General features: G+C 50.5%; 1 protein-coding gene across 1 annotated transcript in view; it reads left to right on the top strand.

Moving 5' to 3' along the window:
• CORO2B (coronin 2B) overlaps positions 1 to 25,780 on the top strand; it is a 107,344-nt gene that overhangs the window by 62,456 nt on the left and 19,108 nt on the right. The window contains exon 3 of the mRNA XM_019477686.2: positions 21,069 to 21,185. Coding sequence (XP_019333231.1) covers positions 21,069 to 21,185 — 117 coding nt within the window. The remainder of the gene's footprint in view (positions 1 to 21,068; positions 21,186 to 25,780) is intronic.

Below are 25,780 nucleotides of genomic sequence, written 5' to 3'. Positions count from 1 at the left end.
TTTGGGGAAGAAGCACATACCGCTTAAGCTAAATACCAGGGAGAAGAGTTACTTCTGTCTAACCTCATTACGTAAATGAAAACGTGAAAAGGGAAGAGGACGTGGAGCCAAAAGAAGTTATCAGAAGTAGCTACAGGGCAAATACAAAACAGTTGAATGAGATAAATCGAATTGTGTAGCAGAAGAGGAAGAGGCTGATTATTACCTGCAAAGAGCAGAGGGGTTAGCTGAGGGGGCAGGTAGATCGTATGATAAGTGTAATTGCAATGTATAACGTAGAAACCCCTGTATCTATAAGTAAGTACACTGGAGTATACGTTTTAGAGGGGCTAAAACGACACAGGACATACGCTAACACTAGCAGTGCAAAAATAAAATATTGTTCGTATGCAGTCAGCCCGTGAGAACTGGCCGGGTGAGTTGCCAGTATTTATTAGCAGGGTATATTCAGCAGCAGGAGACAGGAATCATAACTCAAATGCCCTCTGCTGGTTAATAGACGAAAACCTTTAAGGACGGATGACTTGTCCTTGCCAGTAAAAGTGGATTTTTTTACTCCTGTTTGCAGCTGGTTTTGCAGGAATGGCGGGGGAAGGAAGGTTCATTGTAATTTGGTTGGATATTAGGAAAAACTCTCTCATGAGGAGGGTAGTAAAACACTGGGACAGGTTACCCAGAGAGGTGTTGGCATCTCCATCCTTGCAGGTTTTGAAGACCAGGGTAGGCAAAGCCTTGTCTGGGATGGTGTAGTTGGGGCTGGTCCTGCTTGGAGCAGCGGCTGGATTGCATGTGACCTCCTGAGCTCCCTCCTAGCCCTCATTTTCTATGATTGTATGAATTTACAAACTTGATCTCTGTTGCTGGTTTTGGAATAAACATTCATACCAATACAGAGCCAGGCTTTACACTTCAATATGCATAAAACTCAAATCTATCAAAAAGTTATGCATTTGTTGGCACATACGAGATGTCTGCTCTAAAATGCCGTCCAGCCATGCCCACGGTGCTTGTGGTAGTAAAACCAAAAGCAGAAGTAAAACCGCTGCCTGTGTGGAGGTCTCTTCATGACGGTTACTCAGGAAAGTTCAGGTAGCTAACGTTTCAGAATATGGTTAGGCAGAAGATGCAATACCTGTGACGACCCCGACTCTGCTCATATCTCTGCTAGCGGGGTGACCGGCACTTAAATCTTAGGCAGGTATAGAAAGTGTAATTAAATGTCATTTCTTGCTTTACCTGTTTCTCTCTAACACATTTTTCAAGGGTTTAAATAAGATGTGCTTATGCTATGGACTGGTTTATAATCTGGTGTAACAGTGATTTAAGGATTGGCTGGAAATATTCACATGAACAGAAAAAGCTCACAAATGTCTAACTTGGCTCCACAGTATAAAAGAAATTGTTAGTTTTAACTCTGGGGCAAAATCCCAGAGTTCTTCTAAGTTACAATTATGTACCATTTTTAGAGAATTTCAAAGGCCTTCCCGACACTGAGTTAAGCCATGGGAAAATCCTCTCAGCCAGGCTGGCATTATTCCCATTTTAGAGTTGGGGAAACTAAGGGCAAAAGCCCCGTGAGTTGTTCAAGGCCAGAGATGGTAGCAGAACTGGAAATGGGCTTCCAGCTGCCTGTCCCTCGCTAGAATCCGTAGGCTTTGCTCCTATCCACATGGAAAATGTAGACGAAAGTAACATGAGATGCGTGCCATGGCCTGTTAGTCCTTAGCGCAGGCATCACGGGATTCCTGTGCGTAAGGCTCTTCCAGCTCAGAGCTTTGCACCTAAAATACCAGAAAAGGCAGAGAGGCAGACTTCCTGACGGCATCGCTACCAGCTGAGCCTCCGTGCCAGGAGTGCACTCACCAGAGCAAGTCAGCTGCCTTCAGCTTTTGTCATTCTGTGCTATGGCATCTTGCAAGCACCCCCTGCCACTAAGGGATGCAAGTGCCAGGCCTCCAGCCTTCACCCCAGGCCTTCTACCACTGCACCAGCTCAGTGCGGACATAGTCTGGGACAGGGTGGGAGGCACCGTCTGCATGAGACAGGGTGGGAGGCACCATCTGCATATTTCTCTCCTGTATTTTCCTGGAAAAAGCAAAAGGATCTTCCCATTTGTCGCTGTAGAGATGATTCAGAGCCCTGTGGGAATCATCTCTGCAGTAGGCCAACGGACTTTCAGGAGGCAGGCACGTTTAATGCTGCTCTAACACAGTCTGCAGCACGGGGAGAGCTGCCTCCCTGGTGACCACTAGTGAACCAGAATATCCCCTCAGGAAAGGCCTGTATTGCTTTTCCAGCAAGGAGAGAGAAAGCCAATGCAACCCTGGCTTGTGGCCACCCCTCTCCTTCCTGTTCCCAAGAGCAGACTTTCCATGAAATTCAGGTGTGTTGGCTATGCCTTGGTGATGCATCACAAACAGGCAAGTCCAAAGAGTTTGGACAAGTTCTTGGAAAGTAGCGTAATGTACAGTATCATGGCACGGGTCCATCCAAGCCTAACAACCCATTGGGCAGATGTGGTTTAGGCACATGGCTTGCTGTAACCAGCAGCACCTTTGGCTGGCTGCCCCAACAGCAAATAGGCAATTTGCTTTAGTTGATTATTTCCCCTGTTGCTTGAAGGCGAATGTTTTTGCCTGCTGGAGGATGACTTAATTTTTGACTGAGATCATATTCTCCAAACTCAGCCAACTCCTTGTGAACGATGGGCCGCTTACATTTGTAACGGTCCCCATTTTTAAGTGTTTACCACTTGCATTGCACCTGTTCTGCAAAGCTCCCAGCCTTCGCCCAGCACAGGAATCTTTACGGGACCCAGAAGCACGCTCGGACTTTTTACGGGACCTAGAAGAGGCATTTGGACAGACGCTGAAATGTTTGCAGCAAACATTGATTTTTTTCCCCATTTTCTTGGCTTCCTGCGAGTTGCTGCTTCTGCCTGGGTCAACTTCCAACCGGGTCAGTGAGTCTGTCCACTGTTTGCCAGGTGGAAGAGCCTATAGACACCCTGACCGGCCTCGGCCTGGCTTGACTCCATCCAAATGGCACTCGGACCACACAGCTGCTGTAGGCTCAGGAGTCTCAGCTGCCGAAGGCTAAATGTGGCGCGTGCGCAGTACGTAACCAGGAACCCCACCCAGGAAAGGATCCGAAATAACGGTGGAGAGGCAGGCGGGGTTTTTGTTTGCTTGCCTTTATTTATTTTGGAGGAAACAAGAGCTTCCTGTGGCTGTTGCCTTCGATCCATAAATACACAGTTCTGATGGAAACTATTACGTTGATGCAACCAACCAGAGAATAGAGAAGGTTTGGGGAAAAACATGAACTTAATGAGACAAAAAAAGGCAAGAGGTAGCCATGCCAAGCTTGCTGCTTGTCTGGAAATGATTCCAGTCCGGGAATGACTGTAGGTAAGTTTTTACACCTCACTCTTTACATCGTCTTCTGCCAAGTGGCCTGGAGAGAAGAGTGCAAGTGGCACATCCCGTCCTCCCGCATCAGAGCCGATTGTGGCAGCTTTACGACGGGGCTGCCATCCTCCACGGCAAATACGATGGCTGGTTTACCACCGAATGCTGCGTGGCATCTGCAAAAGCGCTGAATCTAGGTCACGGTCGTATCTCCAGAGGGACCCCTGGAAGCAAGACCTGAGCCTAATGGTAGCAAGACCACATTACCGCTCGCCCTGCTGTTGTTTCCTGAACTGCTGACAGCCTCCCATTCAGAGTGGAAACAGCAATCCCAGCTGGCCAGTCGTAGGCACAACAAAAGCTGTATTTATGCAGCGAATGACGTCTCTTTTCATTTAACTGTTATTAAAAAAGAAAGGCTGCACGATAACCAGTCCCTAGATGCCTGTCATCTTCCATTAGTTCTGTTCCTGCCGTTTGCTTAAATACCTTAGGTGCGAGACACGGTGTCGAACCGTGCTCCTCGTGACGCAGGCACCCCTGCCTCATCCTGTGGCCCTTTGCTTGTTTCCCGCTCCCTGGCGGAGCCGGTGTCACCTTGAGCTAAACTCGTCCTCTGCAAGGATGCTCACAATTTGCACCTGTTTGGGACATTGGAAGATCAATGCCCAGGGGTGACCCGATCGGAGCTGCCCTACCAAAGCGGCTTAGCTGCCCTAGTCCTTGTGCTGCTCAGTGGTGAATCTCTGGTGTCGTCTGTGTGAAGCCCTTGGGAGAAGCAGCGAGGCCAGGTGGGCCGAAGGACAGGCAGCATGCAGAGCACGTCGGCACCCAGGAAGAGCTCTCCCCCTCTCCTCCGGGGCATCCGTCTTCTCTGACAGAGAGCCAGGCAATCCCCACCTCCATCTGCAGCCAGGCACAGGAGTTTGTCGGATCCTGCTGGAGCCAGCAAGGGGGACCACAGCCCCAATGGTAGGCTGCTGCATTTTCTGTCCAGGCACCTGCCCTGTCCCCTGGGAAGCTCGGTCAGACTCATAGTGCCTGCTCAGGTGTGCAAGGCAGTGGAAATGCAGCCCTGCAAGACCCTGCATGCAACCGCTGCTACTGGAGCTGTACGTGCTGGTACGTCCCCTGGTTGTGCTGGAAGCTGAGGGGGCAGATAGTAATACCAGCACGACGGGACCCTCGTTAAGCGTTTTCAGGAGATCAAGGAGACCTGCCTCAAGCCACCGCCTCTTCTATGACAAAGCTCCTTCTTTCATTGTTTTCTGCATGGAAAAAAAAGTTGCTTTTCCTCTGAGGGAGCGGAGTAGTTGTAGCCAGGCTAGGGAAGGACCGGCTGGTCTGTTCACCAGGGCTGCCCTGGGTTTGGTGACGTACCACTCCCCAAGAGACTCCGTGAGCCAACTGCTCCAGGGCTGGGAGGAAGGCGAAGGAGTCCAGGTGCTGAAAGGATGTGTATTCATGAGCACGTGAGAGCTGAGGTTGGCCTGAAAGGCGAGGGGCTAGCTGTGCACATCTCCAGGGCACGTGTCCTGCCACGGTTCCCCCTGTCCAGCTTCTGCTGCAGTGACCTGCTACCCTTTGCAAAGGGTAGGATGTGGGGGTGATACGGAGGCTGTCCCGCGTGTCCTTTTGAGGTTCCCTGTCGGCATCCTCCCATCAATCGCCGCTGGGTGAGATGAAAGGCGTGCTCCTGTCATGACTCTGGGGCCGATGGGTGGGCAGCTATAGACGTTCAGCATTGTGGTTTCAGACATTGTCCAACTCAGAATTGCAAGAAACCTGAAGCCTGTGAAAGGTTGCATGGAGAAACAAAGTCGCATGGATTCACCTGCCCCCGAATGGCCCCGGGGGCTGCAGCAGCTCCCTGGGAAGCATGAGGCTGTGGTTCAGCTCCGTGCTATAAAGGAGGGACTTGAACCGGCGTGTCCTGTACGCCACGTGGCTGCCCTCACTAAACACTGACCTGCAAGTGTGTGCTGGTGTGGGGTTGCGACCAGAAAATCGGTCCTGAGCCCAAGAAACCCTTTCTGGTAGATACGTGCCTGTCCCAGTCCCAAAGCTGATCTGGATCCAGCCAGTAGCCTTTGGCACGGTCTGAACAGAGTTTTCCAATTCATTCGTTTTACAAGGAATCATTCTCCCCTGCTGTGCGCTCTGGTCGTGTCGTCAAGTGTCTGCCAATGCAAAGTTGATAAACATATGTCATTTCTAAGCATTTTTCCCTAAAAATATCTGCTCCACCTCCCTCCCCCAGTAAGAGACGGTACACTTCAACCTCATCTCTTCATCTCTTCCTTTTTGCAAATGGTGACATCCCGAAGGTGCTGCGGTGCTGAGATGGTCATCGCCCAATTAAAACCGTATCCTCTTACTGTTCCTTCCATAAGTAAAGCCATTAATTTGTTCTTTTCCCTAACATCCATCACCATAGGATCGAAGCACTTTAATGCTAACTGGTGTGATGGATCATTTTGGGGTATCACTGAGTTTTGGATGCGACACATTTTGATTTAAACAGCATCTGAATCAACTTTGGCTCGTCTGGTTTAAAATGAAATAAGGATGCCCATGCAGGAATGACTCTGGCTTTACCAAATCTGTTTAATCAATTTACAGTCTAATCCACCATCAAATATTGTCAATTGACTGCGGGTTTGTTTTTTTTGACCGGTCAAAGATTATAGCAATTTTACAAGAAAAACCAAAAAGTGATTTTACAAAAAGCAAAACCAAAATCCAAACAAAAACCAAAAAGCAATTTTACAAAAAAACTTTTTATAGTTTTCTTGAGAGAAATATGATTTTTTAAATTGTTTTTGGCACATTTCTTAATGGAAAATGTGTGCTTTTTATGTATTATTTGGGCCTATTGGTAATTTTTTACAATTTTTGACTGATATCTGACCAGTCAATTGACTGGTCAAACACCCAACCTTGGTTTAATCTAGCCCTATTAGTTAAGAGGGGGTAACTTTCTTACGTAGACAGGCCTTCTTTTTTAAGCAAAAAGAAAAAGATATTTATTCTTTGAATCCCAGCCACTAAAGAAATATATGAAGCATTTTCGTAGGGAAACCTCTCTCTCTCCTGTTGCCTAGGCATAACTTTATTAGTCAGATACAAAGGTTAAGTAGAAATGATGAGCAATTAATGGGAAGCTGGCTCCTGGGAAAGCAAGACATTTTGGAATTAGTATGTCTGTGAGATTTTTAATTATCCTTTTATTTTTGCAAAGTCTTTCTTTGTGGTTTGTGAGCAAGTTTTAAAATGATTAAAACTAACACTGAATAGATACCACAAAGTGTTTATGTGAAGAGGTTCCTGAATTTAAAAAAGAAAGAGGGGAACAAGTGCTTCAAAAGAATTTGTAGCTCTCCAGAAATCAAATAAGAATTTAGACAGGAACATATTCTTTTTATTTAAAGGTATTGTGGCAGAAAGCAAATTATCAGAAAAACTCATGAATGTTTATACTTGGCTTATTCCAGCTTTTTGCTGCTTTATAACCAAAAGGGTTATCCAACTGGGGAGCTGGGATACTATCACAGGACTCATCTGGCCAATAACAGCACGACATGCTGATGCATGAGGATAAGAGCATATCATAAGAGCAAATAAAAGCAATATCTCTTTGCAAAGATTAGATGGAATAAGCAAGGGGGATAAGAGTTGTAAGAGCAAAGTCATAATTAACAGATTTGACTTGGTTTCAATGAGGCCAATAGCATAATCTTCCCAGCTACTTGCTACCTGCAGCCCATGCAAGAAATCCCTATATTTCTAGTTATGCCTACAGCGGGTTCAGGGATGTGCCTGGCTCCAGTAGTCTAGTTCCCTGGGCACACTTACTGCACAGGAAACCTCCTACTTCAAGCAGTGCTCAGTAACACATGTAACGTGGTCTGTAGAAGTGGACCCACAGTCCTGGGGTCTCTCCAGCCCCCGAGAAGGTGCTGGTGGCTCTGCGTTGCTCCCTTAACACTGCAGTACAGTCCTCTCATAGCCTTACGGTGCTGCTGCCTCCAGCCTTGCCATCCTGGGTGTCTTAACAGACCCTGGGAGAGTCCTTGGCTGAAGTGCCCAGTGCTTTTTTTCCCTCAGTCTTCACAGGCCAGGTCAGCTCCCAGACTACTGCACCGGGCAGCACAGTTTGGGGAGGAGGTGAGCAGCCCTCAATGGTGAAAGGACAGGTTAGGGACCACTTAGAAAAGCTGGATGTGTACAAGTCCATGGGGCTATATGGGATGCACCCAAGGGTGCTGAGGGAGTTGGCTGATGTGATTGCAGAGCCACTAGCCACCACCTTTGAAAACTTATGGTGATCAGGAGAGGTCCCGGGTGATTGGAAAAGGGCAAACATAGTGCCCATATTTAAGAAAGGGAAAAAAGAAAATCCAGGGAACTATAGACCTGTCAGCTTCACCTTAGTCCCTGGAAAAATCATGGATCAGATCCTCAAGAAATTCATTTCTAAGCACTTGGAGGAGAAAAAGGTGATTAGGAACAGTTAGCATGGATTCACCAGGGGCAAGTCATGCCTGACCAACTGATTGCCTTCTATGACAAATTGGAGGATTGGGCCAAAAGGAATGAGGCTCAACAAGGGCAAATGCAAAGTCCTGCACTTAGGAGGGAGCGATCCCCTGCACCAGTGCAGGCTGGGGGTGATGGGCTGGGCAGCAGCTCTGCAGAAAAGGACCTGGGGGTGACAGTGGACAATAAGCTGAATATGACCCAGCAGTGTGCCCTTGTTGGCAAGAAGGCTACTGGCATCCGGGGCTACATTGGTAGGAACGTCACCAGCAGATGGAGGGCAGTGATCCTTCCCCTCTATTCAGCACTGGGGAGGCCACATCTGGCATCCCGTGTCCAGCTGTGGGCCCCCTATGACAGAAAGGATGTGGACACATTGGAGAGAGTCCAGTGAAGGGCAACAAAAATGGTTCAGGGGCTGGGGGACAGGACTTGTGAGGAGAGGTTGAGGGAAATGGGCTGACTTAGTCTGCAAAAGTGAAGACTGAGGGGTTTTGAATAGCAGCCTTCACCTCCCTGCGAGTGGTTGCAAAGTGGATGGAGCTGGGCTGTTCTCAGTGGGGGCAGATGACAGATCGAGAAGCAATGGGCTCAAGCTGCAGCAAGGGAGGTTGAGATGAGCTATTAGAAATAATTTTCTCATGAGGAAGGTAGCAAAACACTGGAACAGGTTACCCAGAGAGGTGGTGGACTCTCCATCCTTGGAGGTGTTTAAGACCCAGCTAGACACAGCCCTGTCTGGGATGACGTAGTTGGGGCTGGTCCTGCTTGGAGCAGGGGGTTGGACTAGATGTGACCTCCTGAGCTCCCTTCCAGCCCTCGTTTCTATGAGTCTATGATTCTGCTACCATTAGCTGAGCACCCTCTCCCTCTCTCAGGATCAGCCTGTCTTCTGGCTGCCTTCCCTAGGAGCCTTTAACTTCCTGTGGCCAGCTACTCATCCTTTGCAGCTAGTCTAGGTCTCCAAGGCAGGCTGCAATCACTCCTGGATGCCTGCAGCCGGCTGTAGTCCCTGCCAGCCTGCAGACTCTTCCATCCTGGAGTGCGCAGACTGCTGCAAGCCTTTGCCAGCCATCCTGCTGCAATGCCTTTAACCTTTCTCAAAGGGAGCAGTGAACTTTGAAGTTTCCTTTAGTCAAAGGATCTGAAGCAATGAAAAATTCCCGCCAGATGAGGCTGACACTGATGATGGGGCCCACAGCCCTCTTCTATACATCTATGCCAACCAGAAACCTTCCTTAATAGCCCTGTGAGCAGGTGACAACTGTGTGTATAGTAGCTGTGGTTCAACTTGCTGGTTTTGCACGGTGAAAAGAAATGCATACATTTGACAGAGTCGGCCTCGGTTGGTTAGGAGGTGGACACTTAATTTTAAAATAAATAAAATGTGTAGAAGCAGGTGAGATTTATAACAATAATTCAGTACCTTTTAAATCAAATTTCTTGAGCGTGGTTTTGTTAGGAAGCCCTGTCTGCATTAACGTGCCCCAGTGAAGACGAAGATCCTCCACTGAAACACACTGGAATAATGATGAAACTCTGTTTTGACCTTGCCGGTACTCCAGAGTCACCGACATTATTAACCACTTCCAAGGCAAAGTTTCCTTTTTGTTCCTCAAGCAGCCAAATGTCTGAATGAATGTGAAAAATTCATGGACCTTTTCCTTCATATCCCCAAAGACATAATCAAAATAATTCTCTCACTCCAAAATACTACTGTTTAATTACTCCACTTCTCATGCAAACAAAAATTGAACATTTAAAGTTGCTGAATTACTCTGCAAAGCACATGTGATGAAAAATGTCAATGTGTACAGAAGCCTAAAGGCAAACCATTACTCAGTAGAGCAGTTCCTGAGTTGTGCTCCCGTACCACCAGGAAATGGTATTTGGGACACAGCTCAAAGTACCCCGGGGGTTATAGATACAGCCTCATCATGTGGTTACAGGTCCATGAGGGCTGAATGTGCAGAGGCTTACGAGGTTCAAAATTACGGCATGAAATCACTGTTTTTTTCATATATCAGCATTAATCACACGTGTTTCGTTTGTCCATTGTTTTCTGATTGCTGCAGCTCTCGGGTTCTGCACGTTGACCTCTCCTTTTGCCACCCAGCAAAAGGGCTACTAAACACCAGGCACTTGCTGCCTCTGTTAATATTTCACCCATGCACATCTACCCCCCACGTGGCAGTGGGAAGCGGCACCTTAACGAGGGAGGCCAGTGGTTTCACCAGTATCGGGGATGTTAGGAGTATCCCACCCACTGGTTTTGAGAAATGCCGGCATTTTTTTTTATTTGCTTTAGTGGAAAGCATCAGATTTGGGGGCTGGAGCTGTTTAGTTTCTGAACTGCATGATGTCCTTCAGAAAACCTAATGAATTTTGACAAGGATCATCAAATCTACTTAGCAAAGGAAATTACTCAGCTGGTAGCTCAAAATTAAAGTGCCTGCATATTAACTTATGGAGTTAAAAGGTCTGTCCTCTCAGAATTGAACAGCTGTTGCATAAATTTCTACTCCAGACAGTGAGTTAATAATGTCGCCTTCATGCAAATATGAAAATAGGTGGACAGCTACATTATCTAAAGCATTTTGGTAAGTGATGGCTGTTATAGCACTTACTAGAATAACCTGTAAAACTGTGCTTTGCATTGCAGTAATTTGCAGCTAGCTGGTAGGCAGGGAAAGGGGAGGGTCTGAATGACTCTGCCATGTGTTGCTAGAATACAAAATATCCTAATGTGCCTTCTACTGAAATGACTGAATAGTGGCTTTTTCTGGACCTTGCAAATCTGCTGTTCTGCCTTTCCAGGGCCTATAAAAACCTCTCACTCCCACAGAAGGTCATTATTTGGCAGTTTGCCTGTCCTAGGGCCTAATTCAAAAAGATGACTGGGTGAGAGCTGACCTTGCAGGATAAAGTCACAATAATGACAGCCAGGACACATCTACAATGCTCGTTCCTTCACTGTGATCGGAGAGCTATCTCCTCAGCTGTGCCCTAGTCAGGGAGTATTATTTTCATGGATTGTTTTTTCAGTGCAAATGGAAATATTTTAGTTTGGGAACATTGCCACTGGAGTTGCAGTCCAAACACGTCATGCTCCTCTTCCTCCCCTCGGGGTCCTGCATTGGGCCACAGCTACTGCCATGACCACAGTCTTCCCTCGTAAAGGAGGGAGGGCAGCCCCTTGTCATGGTCCCGACAGCAGATGCCATCCCGTAGGGAGCCAGGCCTAGAGAGGGCCAGGAGCAAGGGTTCCCATGTCATCATTTCCAAACCAGAATATTTCTGTCTTTAACGGGGCTTTTTTGATGAAAACGAAAACTTTTTGCCAAAAATGTGTCGCACTCATGCACGCTGTGTTCCACAAACGATGGCATCCTGCGTGACAGAAGCCATTGCTTCAGGTAAGGTCATGCCTTGAGAGCAGGCGGGCTGCGGAGAGGCATAACTGGTTTTATTTGGGGACGCGTCATTGTCCACAATCACTAGAAACGACAGACGATTCCTCCCACTGTACTTAGCAAAAGCATCCGTTGCTGTGGCGCTAGGAGCCAACGGGTATAGCCGAAGACATGCCTTTGTCAGTGTGAATGCAGCCTGCCCCAGTGCGACGGGCTTGTGGCATCGCGGGTCGTTGGGTCCTCTCCTGCTAGACGGACTTAGGCAAAGTAATCTCCAGGGGTGATTTACTTAAATGCACTCCACAGTGCAGAAAGTGAGATGGGAAAGCGGGAAAGGACATCCATAAAAGCATGTCCTTATTGTGGAATAAGACACGGGTGGTGCAACCGGTGGGTTGCGTGCAGGGTACATAGACCCTGAGCCCCCCATTTAAGGGGGGAGGTGTGTAACCGGTGGGTTGCGTGTGGGGTACAGTGACCCCGGCCCCAGCGAGGGGGCGGCCCCAGTGAGAGGGGGCAGTGGTGACAGCAACCAGTGGGTTGCATAGCTCCGATGTGAGGGGGCACTAGTGAGAGCAGCCCCAAGAGAGGGGGTGGTGATGCGAGCCCCCATTTAAGGGGCGAGGTGTATGGCAGTGCACTGTGTGTGCCTGCCACTTGCAACCAGTGGGTTGCGTAGCCCCGGTGTGAGGGGGCAGTAGATTGAGAGGCCCCAGTGTGAAGGGGGCCAGCGGCAAGGAGCCCGAGAGGGGCCGTACATCGAGCCCGGGAGAAGGCCAGCACAACAATAGGCCTCAAGGGGGGCAGGGTCCTGCGGTGGTCAGCCCGAAGGGAAGAGTACCCTCGACTGGCCCAAGCTGGGGCCAGGACCATGACGGTCAAAAGGGCCAGGGGCCCACCGCAAGGGACGCCCAAGAGCCGGGGGCCTGGGGTCCCGACTGGCCTGGAGGTGGGCCAGGGCAAGAGGCCAAAGGTTCTGGGGGAACCACACCTGAGAGGGGAAGATAGCTTCGGGAAAGGGGATAGCAGGACGGTGAGCTCAGTTGAGAGGATAACAGTGCATGGGGCCTAAAAGACCGGAGGCTCGAGAATATGAGAGGCCCCAGCAAGGGGGCGGTGATGATTTAAGGAGGGGAGGAGTGTGGCACAGCACAGGGTGTCTCTGCCACTTTAAGGGCCTGGAGCTCGCAGCCTCCAGGTGCCTGATTAGGGCAGCCATTTTGAGGCCTATATAAACCAGGCAGTTTGGCTGCAGGAGGCCAGGCAGCAACATTGCCTGGCTGTAGGGCTGCTGTGAATGCCCTGGAGGGAAGGGGGAGCTGCAAGGGGTTGGCAAGGAGGCTCCTGGTCCTGGGCATGACCTGAAACTGCACCCTGCCGGGAGTGGGTGGCCTGGTGGGGCTCTCAGTGGCGCGGGAGCCCCCAGGAAATGCCAGGCCAGTTATCACCCCGGTGAAAGGCAGGTCGGGGCGCCTTAACCCCTAGCTCCCACCTCCACCGGGTGGGTTACCCATGCGTATGTTGGAGGGCCTAGAGGGCCAGTGTTGTGAGGGGCCCAGAGAGGGCGGACCCGAGAGTGTGGTTGTGTACAGGGCGTGGTGCTGCGGTTGCCCCCGGGAGGACGGGGAGTAGTGGCACGGTGAGGCCCAGTGACAGAGTGAGCAGCTAGAGAGACCCAGACCGAAGGGGAGAGTACCCTCGACTGGCCCAAGCTGGGGCCAGCACTATGGCAGTCAAAAGGGCCGGGGGCCCACCACGAGGGATGCCCAAGAGCCGGGGGCCTGGGGTCCCGACTGGCCTGGAGGTGGGCCAGGGCAGGAGGCCGAAGGTCCCGGGGGGACCACACCCGAGAGGGAAACAAGGCTTTGGGGGGGTGAGGTAGCCCGGATGACGGCGGAGTGGCCGCCTGATAGGAAGGATCAGAGAGGGGTCCTGTTAGGATGATTCTGGGGCCCAGTGTGGGGCCGGTGATAGTGTTAACACTGAGATGCCATCTGCAAGGCTTGGGCTGTGGTATTAGGGGAGGTCAGAGCCGCAGAGCGCCCCTGGGCATCGGGGCATTACAATGGGCAGCCTCCCACTTAACTGACATCGATATACGAATCAATTATCATCAAAGGCGTGGCGGGCGAGATAAGCGGGTGGTTGCCCAGAGACAGGTGGGTGGGCCACGAAGAGCTCGGCCCTGAGTAGGCCTCCTGTCATGGTGACAGGTGGGTGGGCCACAGAGCTCGGCCCCGGGAGGCCCCCCGTCACAGGTGGAAAGACACGGGTCTTTCTTGCTTTGTGATTCTTGTGCAATGGGGGTGTCAAATGCACAGCCCATGGGCCAGTTCCAGCCCATGGAGCTGGTCTTTCCAGCTCACCAGACTACCAGTGAGCCACCAGAAGTTGGAGGAATGGCCTGGGAGAGTGGCCTGCTGCAGGACAATCTACGGCCCTTGACTCTGGTGGACACGGCAGTCAGCAGCAGGAGGGTGAGCAAAGACTAATCAGAGAATCATAGAGAAATTCTCTCTCTATGATGGGCAGGAAGGGACCGCCAGATGCCTCTAGTCCAACCTGCTGCCTGAGGCTGCATCATCCCAATCCAAACCATCCCATACAGCCCTGGTCACTGTCCAGACACTTTGCCCATTGATGCTGCTGCAGCTAGCTGCCTCCTTGGCCACTGGGTCTCTGCCACCCGATGGTTGAGTGGCTTCATGCCCTGTGCGGGAGCCGGGCTGCCGGAGCCCAGCTCAGAACTACTGCTGCCATCTCTGCCACTGCCACGCCCCCTTGGCTGCAACCACACCATGCCCTGGGCTGGATCTGGCCCACTTGGAGCCCCACGGTCTGGACCCAGCCTGGGGCACAAAGTGAGTCTGCCGCCTCTGCCGTACAGCATTTCTGTGGCTTAATGAGGTCAAAGTCAGTAGATTTCCCACCAGGGAATGCAAAAGAGCTTCTTGGATGGCTTTGGGATGGCTGTGTTGGCTCAGTGCTGCTTTCCCAACAGTTCCCAGTGCAGGGGTTCGCCAGACTGGCAGCAGTGCCGAACTCGGTTTTTCCTAGTTATTTCAGTGCAATCCAAGGCTGTTTCAGTCAAGCATAAGCTGCAGAAGCCAGCACCCAGCCCTGGAAGAGAGGAGGCTCAAAGACAGGTTACTAAAATCTCCTCCACGCCCCCTATTACAGCACTGAGCCTAGTTTACCTGGAATTAGACTATCGAGGCCTTAAAGCATTGCACAGAAACAAAGGAAATGCGATTTGAAAAGAAACCAGTTCCGTCTGGCTCCTTGAACGCCCTCTCGACTGCAGATCCCGTGTGTTTATTGCAAGATCCCCGTCTGTGACAAGAGGAGTCAGAGACATTGGAGGAGGGGTCGCTCACTAGGAATTACGTTCATCTCTATTCTCCGTCTCTATGGCCTTTATATTTTGTCTGTGATAGCAAAAAAATACAATAAAAAATCTAGATCTCATTCTCAGCCCATTTACATTTGTGTCAAACTCTTTAGACCAGTGCACTCTACCCTGAGCTACTCAGTCAAGCCCTTTTCTGCCACAATTAGGGAAGAGAGGAGGGAAGTGATTACTATATATTCTCCTTTTTGTCCCCAAAAAACAGCTGCTGGAAATTGGAGTGTGCATCATATGCAAGGAATACGGTTTGAGCAGTTTCTGCCACTGGGTGGGCAAAAGTGACAGTAAATTCTGGGCGTGTCTACACGTTCATTAATGTGCCATAGACATCATGCATTTAGTTTACTACTTCCTTAATAAAGGACTAACTAAATGCATAGTACCTGAAGTTACTGTGCAGTAGTGCCAGTGCACAGTTATGTAGTGACGCTTACTGTGCATTAGCCTAATAACACTGCTCAGTAGGTGATTAGCACGGTTTCTGCCATGACACACTACTGTGCAGTGTTATAAGGCCATGTGGGTGTGCCCTCGGTGCGTGATTCGCAGGGAGCAGAAATGTGATCAGGCTCAGCTCCCTCCCTCACCACTGCTACTCGGTGTACACATCTACTCATGCATTTCATTTGGGATCAGTTTACTCCCGGAAAGGCGTCTACACGTTCAGGGAAGTGGGAGCAGATTTGCTGTTGATGGCAGCAAACTGCTTCCGCTTCCTGCCACCACCGGGGGAGGGGGCTCTAGGCTCCCCTCGGGTGCTAGACCAGGGGCTGGCAGGGAGCACTGGCCAGGACTGGGACATTACACCCTGCCCCCAGGGTGCTGTCTGATGCCGGGGTGGGGACAATGTCCCTCTGTCCCAGCAGCTGGGAGCTCCTGGCCCTGGCTCCGCGGTCAGTGGCAGGGGACTTGGAAAGAGCTGCAGGGGAGGGGCAGGTCCCAGTTCTCGCTGCTAGCTGCCCCATCGGCAGATTGGGACCTACCTCACCCATGAAGCTCTTTCTAAGCCCCATGCCTTTGTCACCCAATTGGGGCTTGGGTTTGGGACCTGCCCCGACCAGGACAGTTCCCAGCCCTCACTCCCCAATCGCAATCTCAGAGTGGGGGGCTGGGAGCTCCCTGCTGCCGGGGCAGGGGGACATAGCTGCTGCTTGGGCTCCAGTGGCAGAGCCCACCCTTCCTCACCCGGTGGAGGGCTGACCAGGAACAGATTTGCTTCTGGTCAAGTGTCTACACAAGCACTATTGCACCGTTACTAATCAAAAGTAAATTTGCTACTTGCATTTGCAAGCATTTGCATAGCAAATTTACTTGTGATTAGCAAAATTTACTCTGTAGTAAGCACGTGCACATGTAGTTGTACATGCTTACTGTGCAGTAAACTATGCTACTGTGCAGTTAAGCGTCTCACCCAGTTAGTACAAGGAAAGATCTTTTTCCCTTTCATTCTGGCTTTTAAAAACAAGGCGTGTAACTTATTCTGGTGCTGGTTTTTGGTTGTAGCCGTGTTGGGCTAAGGACATAAGCAGGCAAGGTTCTTTGAGTAGCTGTGATACCTTTTGTTAGACCAACTGAGTAGTTGGAAAAAATTTCTTTGGCAAGCTTTCGGGCACAGTCACCCTTCATCAGGCATGGGGAGTCTCTGCTGGGCTGAGACTCCAAGAAATTAAAACTTTTCATTTTCATGGAGTCTCCGAATAGCAGAGTTTCATTTCTTTTCACCAGAACAGTTTGCCCTTCTTGGAGTCTCAGACCAGCAGAGACTCCCCAGGCCTGAAGAACGGTGACTGCGCCCGAAAGCTTGCCAAGACCATTTTTTCCAACTACTCAGCTGGTTTAATAAAAGACATCACAGCTACTCAAAGAGCCTTGCCTGTCTTATTCTGGGGCATATTGTACGCAAGATAATATGGTAACTCAGAATACATCAGGCGGAGGAGCTGAACAAGGAGCTTGCTTTGGAGGGTGCACTTAAAAAGTATCGCAAACATCTTCAGTGAGCTCACGACCCAGGGAGGACGAGTGGTTGGGAAGGAAGAGATGTGTTGGGGTTGCCATCCGAGGACACAATTAACTCCGTGGAATCGTCCCTTCCGGCACCGGTGCTATTCAGACCCTTTCAACGCTGCTGCGGGGGTCTGACAAGGCCATGGGAAACGTGTCCAAAGAGCGGCTTGTTTGCTTTTACTCCTCAAACTCTAAAGCAATGCATAATAGCGCTAATGATCTCCGACTGGAGCACTTCCTGTGGAATTAACCACCCTCCACTCATTCAGCCGTTCATTAATCCCTCAGAAGTGCCCAGTACATCGATCATGATTGCTTAATTAAAGCAAAGTTACCAGACAATTATGGTGGTCAGGACAGCTCAAGACAGCAAATGAGTCTCGTAGAAGCTGAGAGTCTGAAATGGCTGGGGACGAGCTGCTGGTTCTCCTGGGTCCCTTATGGCAGGCCAGAGGCAGAAGCAGAAAATTGGGATCTCTGGAGTGATCCAAGCGCCAGCATCAGAAATATCCCAGTGGAGACCAGCAGTCAAGGAGCAAGTGGGTAGCACTGCCCCTTTCAACAGCTCCTTCTCCATTTTGCCATCAAATCCGGACCTGGCACAGTTGAAATGAGGCCTAATATAGGTTAAATTCATGCTGACTGATGCTATCAATCAGTGGAGTAAAAAGGAACCACGCGCCATATGTTTAGGGAATTCGTGTTACATGCCTTAATTAAAGGGAGGCCCGGCGAGTTAGACATCCGGCTACTCATTGGAAGCGCACTAAACGGGACATGGTCCTGGACTGGTCCTGGACATCAGTGAACGTCTATAATGGATTTTATTGAAGGGCAGAAGGGAACTATTGAAAATGACCCTGTTACTCAGACAGTGATGTATCTAAAAATGTCCGTTGCTTCAGTAATAATGTTGGATACCCATTTCTTTTTTTTACATTGCTAACTGGAAGCACGCAGCTAACCGGTTCCTCTAGGTCTCCAGAATAGCTTGACATACGTGTTGGGTTTAAAGGCTGATTTCAGTGAAGCTGATTGTTGGGTTCAGTAAATAAATACAATAAACCATGTTAGAAATCCTTTGAAGACAAGAAAGCAAATGCTGGGATGCAGGTGACTGCAATGCACTACCCACTCCGTGGCAATCTCTGCTGACCTAGATTTTGCTGTCAGAAGGAAGGCAGGCTGCTACCACCTCCTGATGCCTGCTAGAAACATCCAGGTTACTTTGGGAGCCTCAGGCGCTGCGAGGAGAGAGCAAGAGCCAGCACACTTCTCCTGGGAACGACTGCTGCGCACCCTGCTCTGTCCAGATTTGTTTCTCCAACTTGACCCCGTGCTGTTGTCTCCCTGCCTGTGCAGAGTCATCACCGGCTGAAAGCGGTTTTCAATGAAGTGGACAATTTTGCAATCAGTTCTGTGTTGGTTGAAATCGGTCGTGTTTTGGTCCAAGTAGAAACCTGAAAAATCGGAGCCGGGGGAGGTTTTGCAAAGACTCAGTACATTTCCCAACGTTTTGCCCCCTCCGCTAGCTGTCCGCCATCCTCCGTTCCAGTCACAGGCCTGCATCAGACCATCACCACGACACTGGGGTAGTTGGCGTTGGCCATCTCCCCGGTATGTCATTGGCCAAATTTGCAGCTCGTCTTGTAATTTTGCATTCTAGCTTTGCCCTGTATTTTCTTTTCAAATGCACATTAGAGGCTCTGAATAATAGAGGAACCTTGTCTGAATAATAAAGGCACTCGGCATCACAGGGGCACATGTCTTAACATTTGGGCCTTAAGATCTGTGGGATGATGGGCCGTCTCATGAGTGCATCCACTGCCCCGATCCCTTATTGGGCGCCTCTATCTGCTGCTGCGATCCCAATAACGATCAAAGATACAGAGGAAGCAATTAATATTCCTCCGAAAGCAAACTGAAGGGACCGTTCACACCTGCTGGACCTCCGCTGGGCTGGTGATGGGAGCGGTGAGGAATCAATACGTTTAGCAGCTGCCCCGGTTGTGGCGTGTTGCGAGAGTAAGGCAGCCCTCCCGGCTGCTCTGCCAGACCCCACGCTACACTCGCGTCTCGCGGGGAGGATGACCGTCTGCTGCGCGCTGTCTCCGCCGCCGCTCTCCTGCGCTCTGATCTGATGGCCGTGATAGAGAAATAAACCTGCCCACGCTTGAGGAAGCAGCAACCCCACCACACGTCGCTGCGGCAGTCACCGAGACTACCTGGCAATTAGCAGACGTGCTCGGTGGGGGCAAATTAATTCAAATCATCTCCCCGGGAGCCGTGTCTGAGGACCGAATCCCCGTGTCTGGCATGTCAGGATCTGACTGCTCACAGTCGTCTGCGCTCCCCGGGAATCCAGCTAGACCCCTGACCCCCGAAGCAAGGCGGCGGGCAGGGCAGCCCTAGCAAACACCCTCCCTCTGCCTTGTGCAAGCAGATTGTGAAACAGGGGGTTTAATGCATTTTTACAAAGGATGCCTACGGACCTGTCGCACGTGTACCTGATTCACTAGTAGACGACCGCTTGCTCCTGGGTGCCGCCTTGTTTGCACTGAATGCAACCAGGAGCTAAATGCTTATAAAGGTCGGTCTTGAAAGCGCCATCAAATATTTAACGTGTTTCATGTTCTGACCTATTTTGCTTTCAAGCCTTAGAAAGCTTGACAGTACCTCCTAGTGGACACAAAGAGCCCAGGCGTGGAGCTGGTCAGAAAGGATGGACCGAGGGACACTGAAATGCCAGACAAACAGATCCTTGGCTCCTGAACGCAGCGGGCTCGAGAGGGAGCAGTACGTAGAGTCGTTGTTTCACAGCCGGTGAAGACGGGGACGTCTTTGCACTGGACCGAGGACAGACACACGAGGGGCTGTGCATTCAGGTTGCTCTTTGCTGAAATCTCTGAGTGAACTGTGCTCTGGCAAAACCTCACCAAAAGTCATGTCTGCCACCAGAATAAAAGCAAACATTTTCTGACCAGACTCTTCACTGATCGGGAAAAAAATCACATCGATAAGGAATGATGTATTATGACGTTTAAACAAAAAATCTCCAGTGCTCCTGCTTTCGCAGCCATGACGTGCAGTTGTATGAAATATTTTTTTCAACATACACAGCATGATCACTCTCCCTTCAAAAGTTTGGGAGGAGAGGACCCCACGGTTTAATTCCCGATGTAATGACTGTGTTATGCCACTTGCAAATATTCGCTACGGGAAGTTTCTACCGCCAATCATATCCATAGATTCATAGATTCATCCCTTCCTCCCAAGAGCTCTGTAACAGTCACAGGGGATGAAGGACTCAGGCAGGACCTCTACATTACCAGAGCTGCAGGTTTTATTTTTATATGCCTTTCCCACAAACACGACGCAAGTAGCAACCTACAGCTTGGAACATGTCGGACGATAAAAATAAAACCATTCATCTGTCAGACTTCTCCGAACTAATTTGAACTCTCCGATGGACCCAGCATCCTCTAAACTCCTGAAAGTCCTTCACCATTTTTTCTAAGATGCAAGCCTGCAGGAAACCGGGTCAAAATATTACACCGGAGGACCCGAAGGACATTGTATAGCGAAGGGGAAGGGGCCTATGAATATGTTTCTTAATTTAGGAATAGAGAGTGACCTAGAAGGGGAAAAGGAACTTTCTCCAGAAAGCAAGAGAGGAAAAAAACCCATAATTGTGCCGCCGGATTTACAGCACAACAGGGCGAGTATCTGGGTTCCCTCAAGCCGAATAACCCAGGTGGCTGTTAAGGCAAACCTCTCTGCCTGAGCCTCAGCCCCAGAGTCGTGGTTTGGTAATCATGTCTCAGCGGGCCCTGACAAGTGGTCCATTTGCTCTTGATTCGTTCTGACTTTGTACCTCTTGCCTGACTCACTCTCCGTTGCTAAACTGATGTTTCTCCCTGTCCAGCAGCCTGTGGGCAGAGTGGTCTAGCACCAAGCAAGTCTTTCCTGCTCCTTTCCTTCCAGCTAGCTCTTCGTGGCGGTGCCTTTTTTTGCTCGCTTTACAGATTCCACCTGCAGACCGGCTCGGAGGCCCCTGGCAATGTCCAGAGGAAATCAGCCGCTCTTAGATAGGTTTTGCACGTGTGCAATCAGCCTCGCCACGTGCATCGATGTGGTGGAAAGCAGGTGAAACCCAATCTCGTGTCTCGGTAACTCAGGCCCGAGGAAAAGAGCGGAGTTACTGAGCAGCTGCTCTCCTCTTGACGGATGGTTGAGTTATGAAAAGGTTGGGAGGGGACTTGTCACTGATCCTGTGTTTCTTGATTGCAGACGGGCCGGATCGAACCGAACCACCCCAAGGTTTGCGGCCACCAAGGCAACGTGCTCGACATCAAGTGGAACCCGTTCATTGAGAACATCATCGCTTCTTGTTCGGAGGACACTTCGGTGAGTACAAACCATGTGAACTGAGGGCTGCTCCGGTGTATAGATTTCAGTGGAAGATGAATGTGAACAGACTGTACTTCCCTGCCTGGTGTCATCACTTTGGCAAGCTAATTGGGTGCTCCTGGATCGGTCTCTCGCTCGTTAGCATGCATCGTTAGCCCTCCGGGGAGCTTAGCGGGGAAGGTACCCCCCATGAATCCATGCAGGGCGTTCCTCTCTCCATAAATATAACCCTACGTGCTTGGGGCACGAGCTCCTACAGCTGAATGTGTGTGTGGTGCAGAAGAAGTGTGTTTTAAGCTCTAAAGGGATGCATGCAAAGAGAGGAGGAGGAGGAGACCGGCCGCGTGACTCAGCAGCGATTTGGAGGAGGCATCAAGTTAGTTCTGTCATTTCTCTTTGATTTTTCCCCCCCACTTCGTTCTGTTTTGTTTGCATGGCTATCGGGGTCCTTAGTCATCCTCCCAGGAGCAGATGAGGGCCCAGGGCTCTTCCCCAAGACAGGAGATGAAAGGCGGAGGGATTTGACAGGCAGCAGGAAGGAGTGGGCTGGAGCCCCAGGGGAAGCAGAGGGATGAAAGGGGAGACAGTCATGGGTGGAGGGAGGGAGGGAGGGAGGGAAGGCTGGAGAGGGGGCAGCAAAGCAGCTGGAATTTATTTGGTGAGACGACTTAGTGAACAGATTTAGCGTGTCAGCCGCTTGCGGCTCTCCAGCCTCTTCCTCTGTCGCGGACAGGCCATGTGGGACCAAGGTGACCCGGGAGGGGACGCCCTCAAACATCTGGCCGCCGCAATGACTTTGCACTGGGAAACATGCTGTTGTTCCAGTTCGGCTCGTGAGAACGCCCTCGACCAAAGCTTTCCGTCCCGTCCCATCTCCGTCCTGTCCCTCCCGAGCCCATAAGGGTCCAGCTACGTTCTGCAGATCCAGTCCCTTCCCCTCCTGCAAGAGCGGGGCAGGAAAAGGGGAGAGACCTCCCCCGTTCCAACCCCATGGCATCTTTTCCGCCCGCGGCCTCCTCGATCCGACGGGCTCTGAGCGAGCATCTGCAGGAGCGAAGGGCATTTCCCGCGAAGGAGGCAGGTTGGCAGGCAGGGGCACGGTTCCTGGACATCAGGCCCTGCCACGAGGAGGGCGACAGTGCCGGGGGGGCATCTGCTTCCAGGAAAAGGCTGGAGCTGCCCATTGCCAACTAAGTAGTTCATTTCAGCAAATCTCCCGGTGAAATAGAGGCACCGCGGGCGTATCCAGACCCTTCCTGTTTTATACGTGCGAGGGGCTCTGCACAGCGAGCTCTCGGCAGATCTCCGGCTGATGTCTGGCCGAAGCAGCTGCCTCTGCTACTCGGTGATGTCATGTATTGTTGGCGTCCTAGCTTTCCCTTTATATCCCCGCGCTGCAGATAAGCCGTACGGCTGCAGACAACAGTGTCTTGTTCCCCCCCAACAGCAGCGCTGTGATTAATCCCCTCTTACTCTCGTCAGCAGAGGGGCGGCAGCGATGCTAACGATGCAACTGGCACGATGAGAGAAGAGGGGCCTGGCAATCTGCTGAGGCAGGGGCTCGGTCGTGTCTGTTCGGCTGCCGTTTAAGGCTGCACTTTTGCTTTCTGGTTGCTAACGTTTCCCCCTTGAACAGTGCGTCGGAGCGACAACCTGCCATCGCCCGCAGAACCCTGCGCCTCGGCTCCCCCCAGCAAAACCAAGAGCCTGGGATGACCCGGGTTGTAACGGGGTACCGTTCTGCCTCGGTACGCCTTGCTGTATCATTATATATTATCATCTTAATGTCTCGTCCTCTGCTCCTAGTTCAGCACATTGGCATTTTTTATTAACTGAAACCTTGTCGGGAAGCTTTGGACTGAGGGGAAAATATTCAGATCGCAGCCATGAATCACTGAAAGCTGTCTCCCTCTTTAAATTATAACCAATTTCATACCGTCAGCTCAGAATATTAAGTGTCTGGAGGGTACTTTGTGATCCATCACGGCCAGTTCATTTAAACCTAGGAAATCAAGGTAGTCACCCACAGCCTCTAGTTAATGGTTCTCCTCTTGGTTTTTGGTCTTTTTTCATTTTAGAGAAGAACAGTCATTTTGGTCACCATTTTATGATGCAGGCACTCGGTCTGGTCTTGGTTGAAGCTCAGCAGACATCCGGGATCTCCAGTGCCTACTGTATGGGTTTTGGGGAAAATATTATAATATGGAAAGGGAGTTTGGAAGCAGTGCTGTAGCCTTTACCTCTGGAACATGGTCTAATAGATGCCCTTGGCTTGCACTTTCCAGATGCCACGCTGCTAGACGGTATGAGAGTTGCTGAAGACATGCCAGTCAGGTTCCTGTACAGGGTTAACTGCTTGGCACCAGGACTCTGCTTTTCATGTGTTGAATGAACGAACCCGTGTGATAGGACGTTCTGCCTCCTGGCACGTTATGGATGCAGAGCTCGGGTTCGATATTGCAAATGCAGCTAGTCACGGAGTACCATTCACCGTAGCAGTTGCATTTGCTGCACCGTAGTGGTTGCTACTCCCTAGCTGAACTTCCTTGGACATCGTTTCCCGTGGGGACGTCCCTTGGAGGAACACTATTTCTTTTTCTCAATTGCTAACGCTGTCCATGTAGCAGGCCGCCAAGCCCTGTCTAACAGTCTTTAGTAACTAGTCTGACCACTTCCGCCCATTTCCAGGAGCTAAGCTGCCCTTCTCAGAGGGTCTCCATTGCACAGCTCACCCCAGAAGTTCAGTGGTTTATGGCACAAGCTTAAATTCAAATGTCTCATTCTCACAGGGAGAGGCGGAGACCTTGTATGACATGTACTAAACCAACCAAACAGAAAACCTTTCCCCTGGAGAGCCCTGTCTGGCTGCCTCTGAAAGTTTAGTGGTGCAGTGGGCTAACTAAGGGATGCTCGGGGATTTTATGGACCCTGCTTGCTTGGTCAGCCGTGGTCTGATTGCTGTCTCCCAGCTTGTTTAATGGTGAATCACCTATAGTGTGACTATAGGTATATAGACTATAGCTCCATAGTCTGGAGAAGAGAAGACTGAGGAGTCATTTAACAGCAGCTTTCATCTACCTAAAGGTTGTTTCCAAAGAGGATGGAGCTGGGCTGGTCCCAGTGGGGGCAGACGACAGGACAAGGAGCAATGGGCTCAGGCTGCAGCAAGGGAAGTTGAGGTTGGATATTAGGAAGAACTGTCTCATCAGGAGGGCAGTAAAACACTGTAACAGGTTACCCAGAGAGGTGGTGCAGTCTCCATCCTTGCAGATGTTTAAGACCCAGGTAGACAAAGCCTTGGCTGGGCTGATGTAGCTGGGACTGGTCCTGCTTGGAGCAGGGGTTGGGTTAGATGTGGCCTCCTGACGTCCCCTCCAAACCAAATTTTCTATGATACTATGAACTGGTACTGGATTATCTAATCTTCAGCGGGCAGGGAGAGATTCAGGTTGCTCACTTCCTGCGTACCCGATCCAGCCGTAGCTCAGAGCATCTGGGAAGAAACAAGGCATGCACTGGGTGTCTGTCACCCACTGCTCTCTCCACCCCGGCACTGGCTTTTGTTCTTTGCAGCTGGGTCTTTCGCTTTGATGTGCTGGAAGCAAGTGCAAGGTTGCTGATCCCTAACCCTCAGAGAGTAGTGAGAAGGTCCCTGGATAATGTCTGCTTATTACCTAATCAGTTGGACTGTGCCTAGCTCCAGTATCTGTTTCCATTTGGTATCATTGAAGGGTGCTTTAGGCGTCCTCTGACTTGGGGATGTATTACAATGCTTGCATCATGTGAGGGATAAACTGCTTAGAAATGCCATCGATCCATTACAGATTCAGTATGCAAGGTTGAAGGCAGTGCGCATGGGGCCAGGCTGCCCAGCTCCTCTTGCAGTTAGCCTGCATTACGTGCTATGCCCTCCATGAAGAAGCTGCCTGGCCCTTGGAAGGAGAAGGACAAGTTGCGAGAGAGAAGGATTTGGAGGAAAAATCAGTCCATTGGCCTGCGGTTTGAATGCAAGCTGCAGTAGCTGCACCTCAGCAGCTTATTTAATAGAGAGCCACTTGCCTTCCCGAAGCACCGACTCACCTTGCATTATTACCCAGTACATGGAACAGGAGATACGGTGGCAGGGAACAGGTCACTGAAAACCAATGCAAGAGAGAGAGCGAGCGTGCGATTAACATGCAGACAAAGCCGTGCCCGGGAACAGGGCGAGCAGGCCGCCGGGAGAGACGCAGGCTAGCAGGAATGCATTTCAGACAAAAGTCTTGCTCGTCCTGGGAGCAGAGGGAAGAGCTGAGTCTGCATGCAGAGATGGCCCTGGCAGGATAACGTTTGGCAAAATCCCAGACTAGCAATGGGATTATTTATTCCAGAGGAAAGAAGATGGAAGGGAAGGGGGGTGGTTAATAAACTGTCTTCAAATACCTGAAGGTTGGATATACATAGGATGGTGATTGATTAGTCTGTGTGGCCGCTGGGAACGGGACCAGAGCAGTGGTCTTAGCTTGCAGCAAGGGAACCTGGTATGAAGAAAATCTTTCTCAATGTGAGGGTGGTTGAGCAGAGCAGGCTACCCGGAGAGGATGTACCCATTC

Source organism: Alligator mississippiensis, chromosome 11 (genome assembly GCF_030867095.1).
Source record: "Alligator mississippiensis isolate rAllMis1 chromosome 11, rAllMis1, whole genome shotgun sequence".
Lineage (NCBI taxonomy): Eukaryota > Metazoa > Chordata > Crocodylia > Alligatoridae > Alligator > Alligator mississippiensis.
Note: the sequence above shows the minus strand (reverse complement) of the source record. Positions and strands in the feature narration are given on the sequence as shown.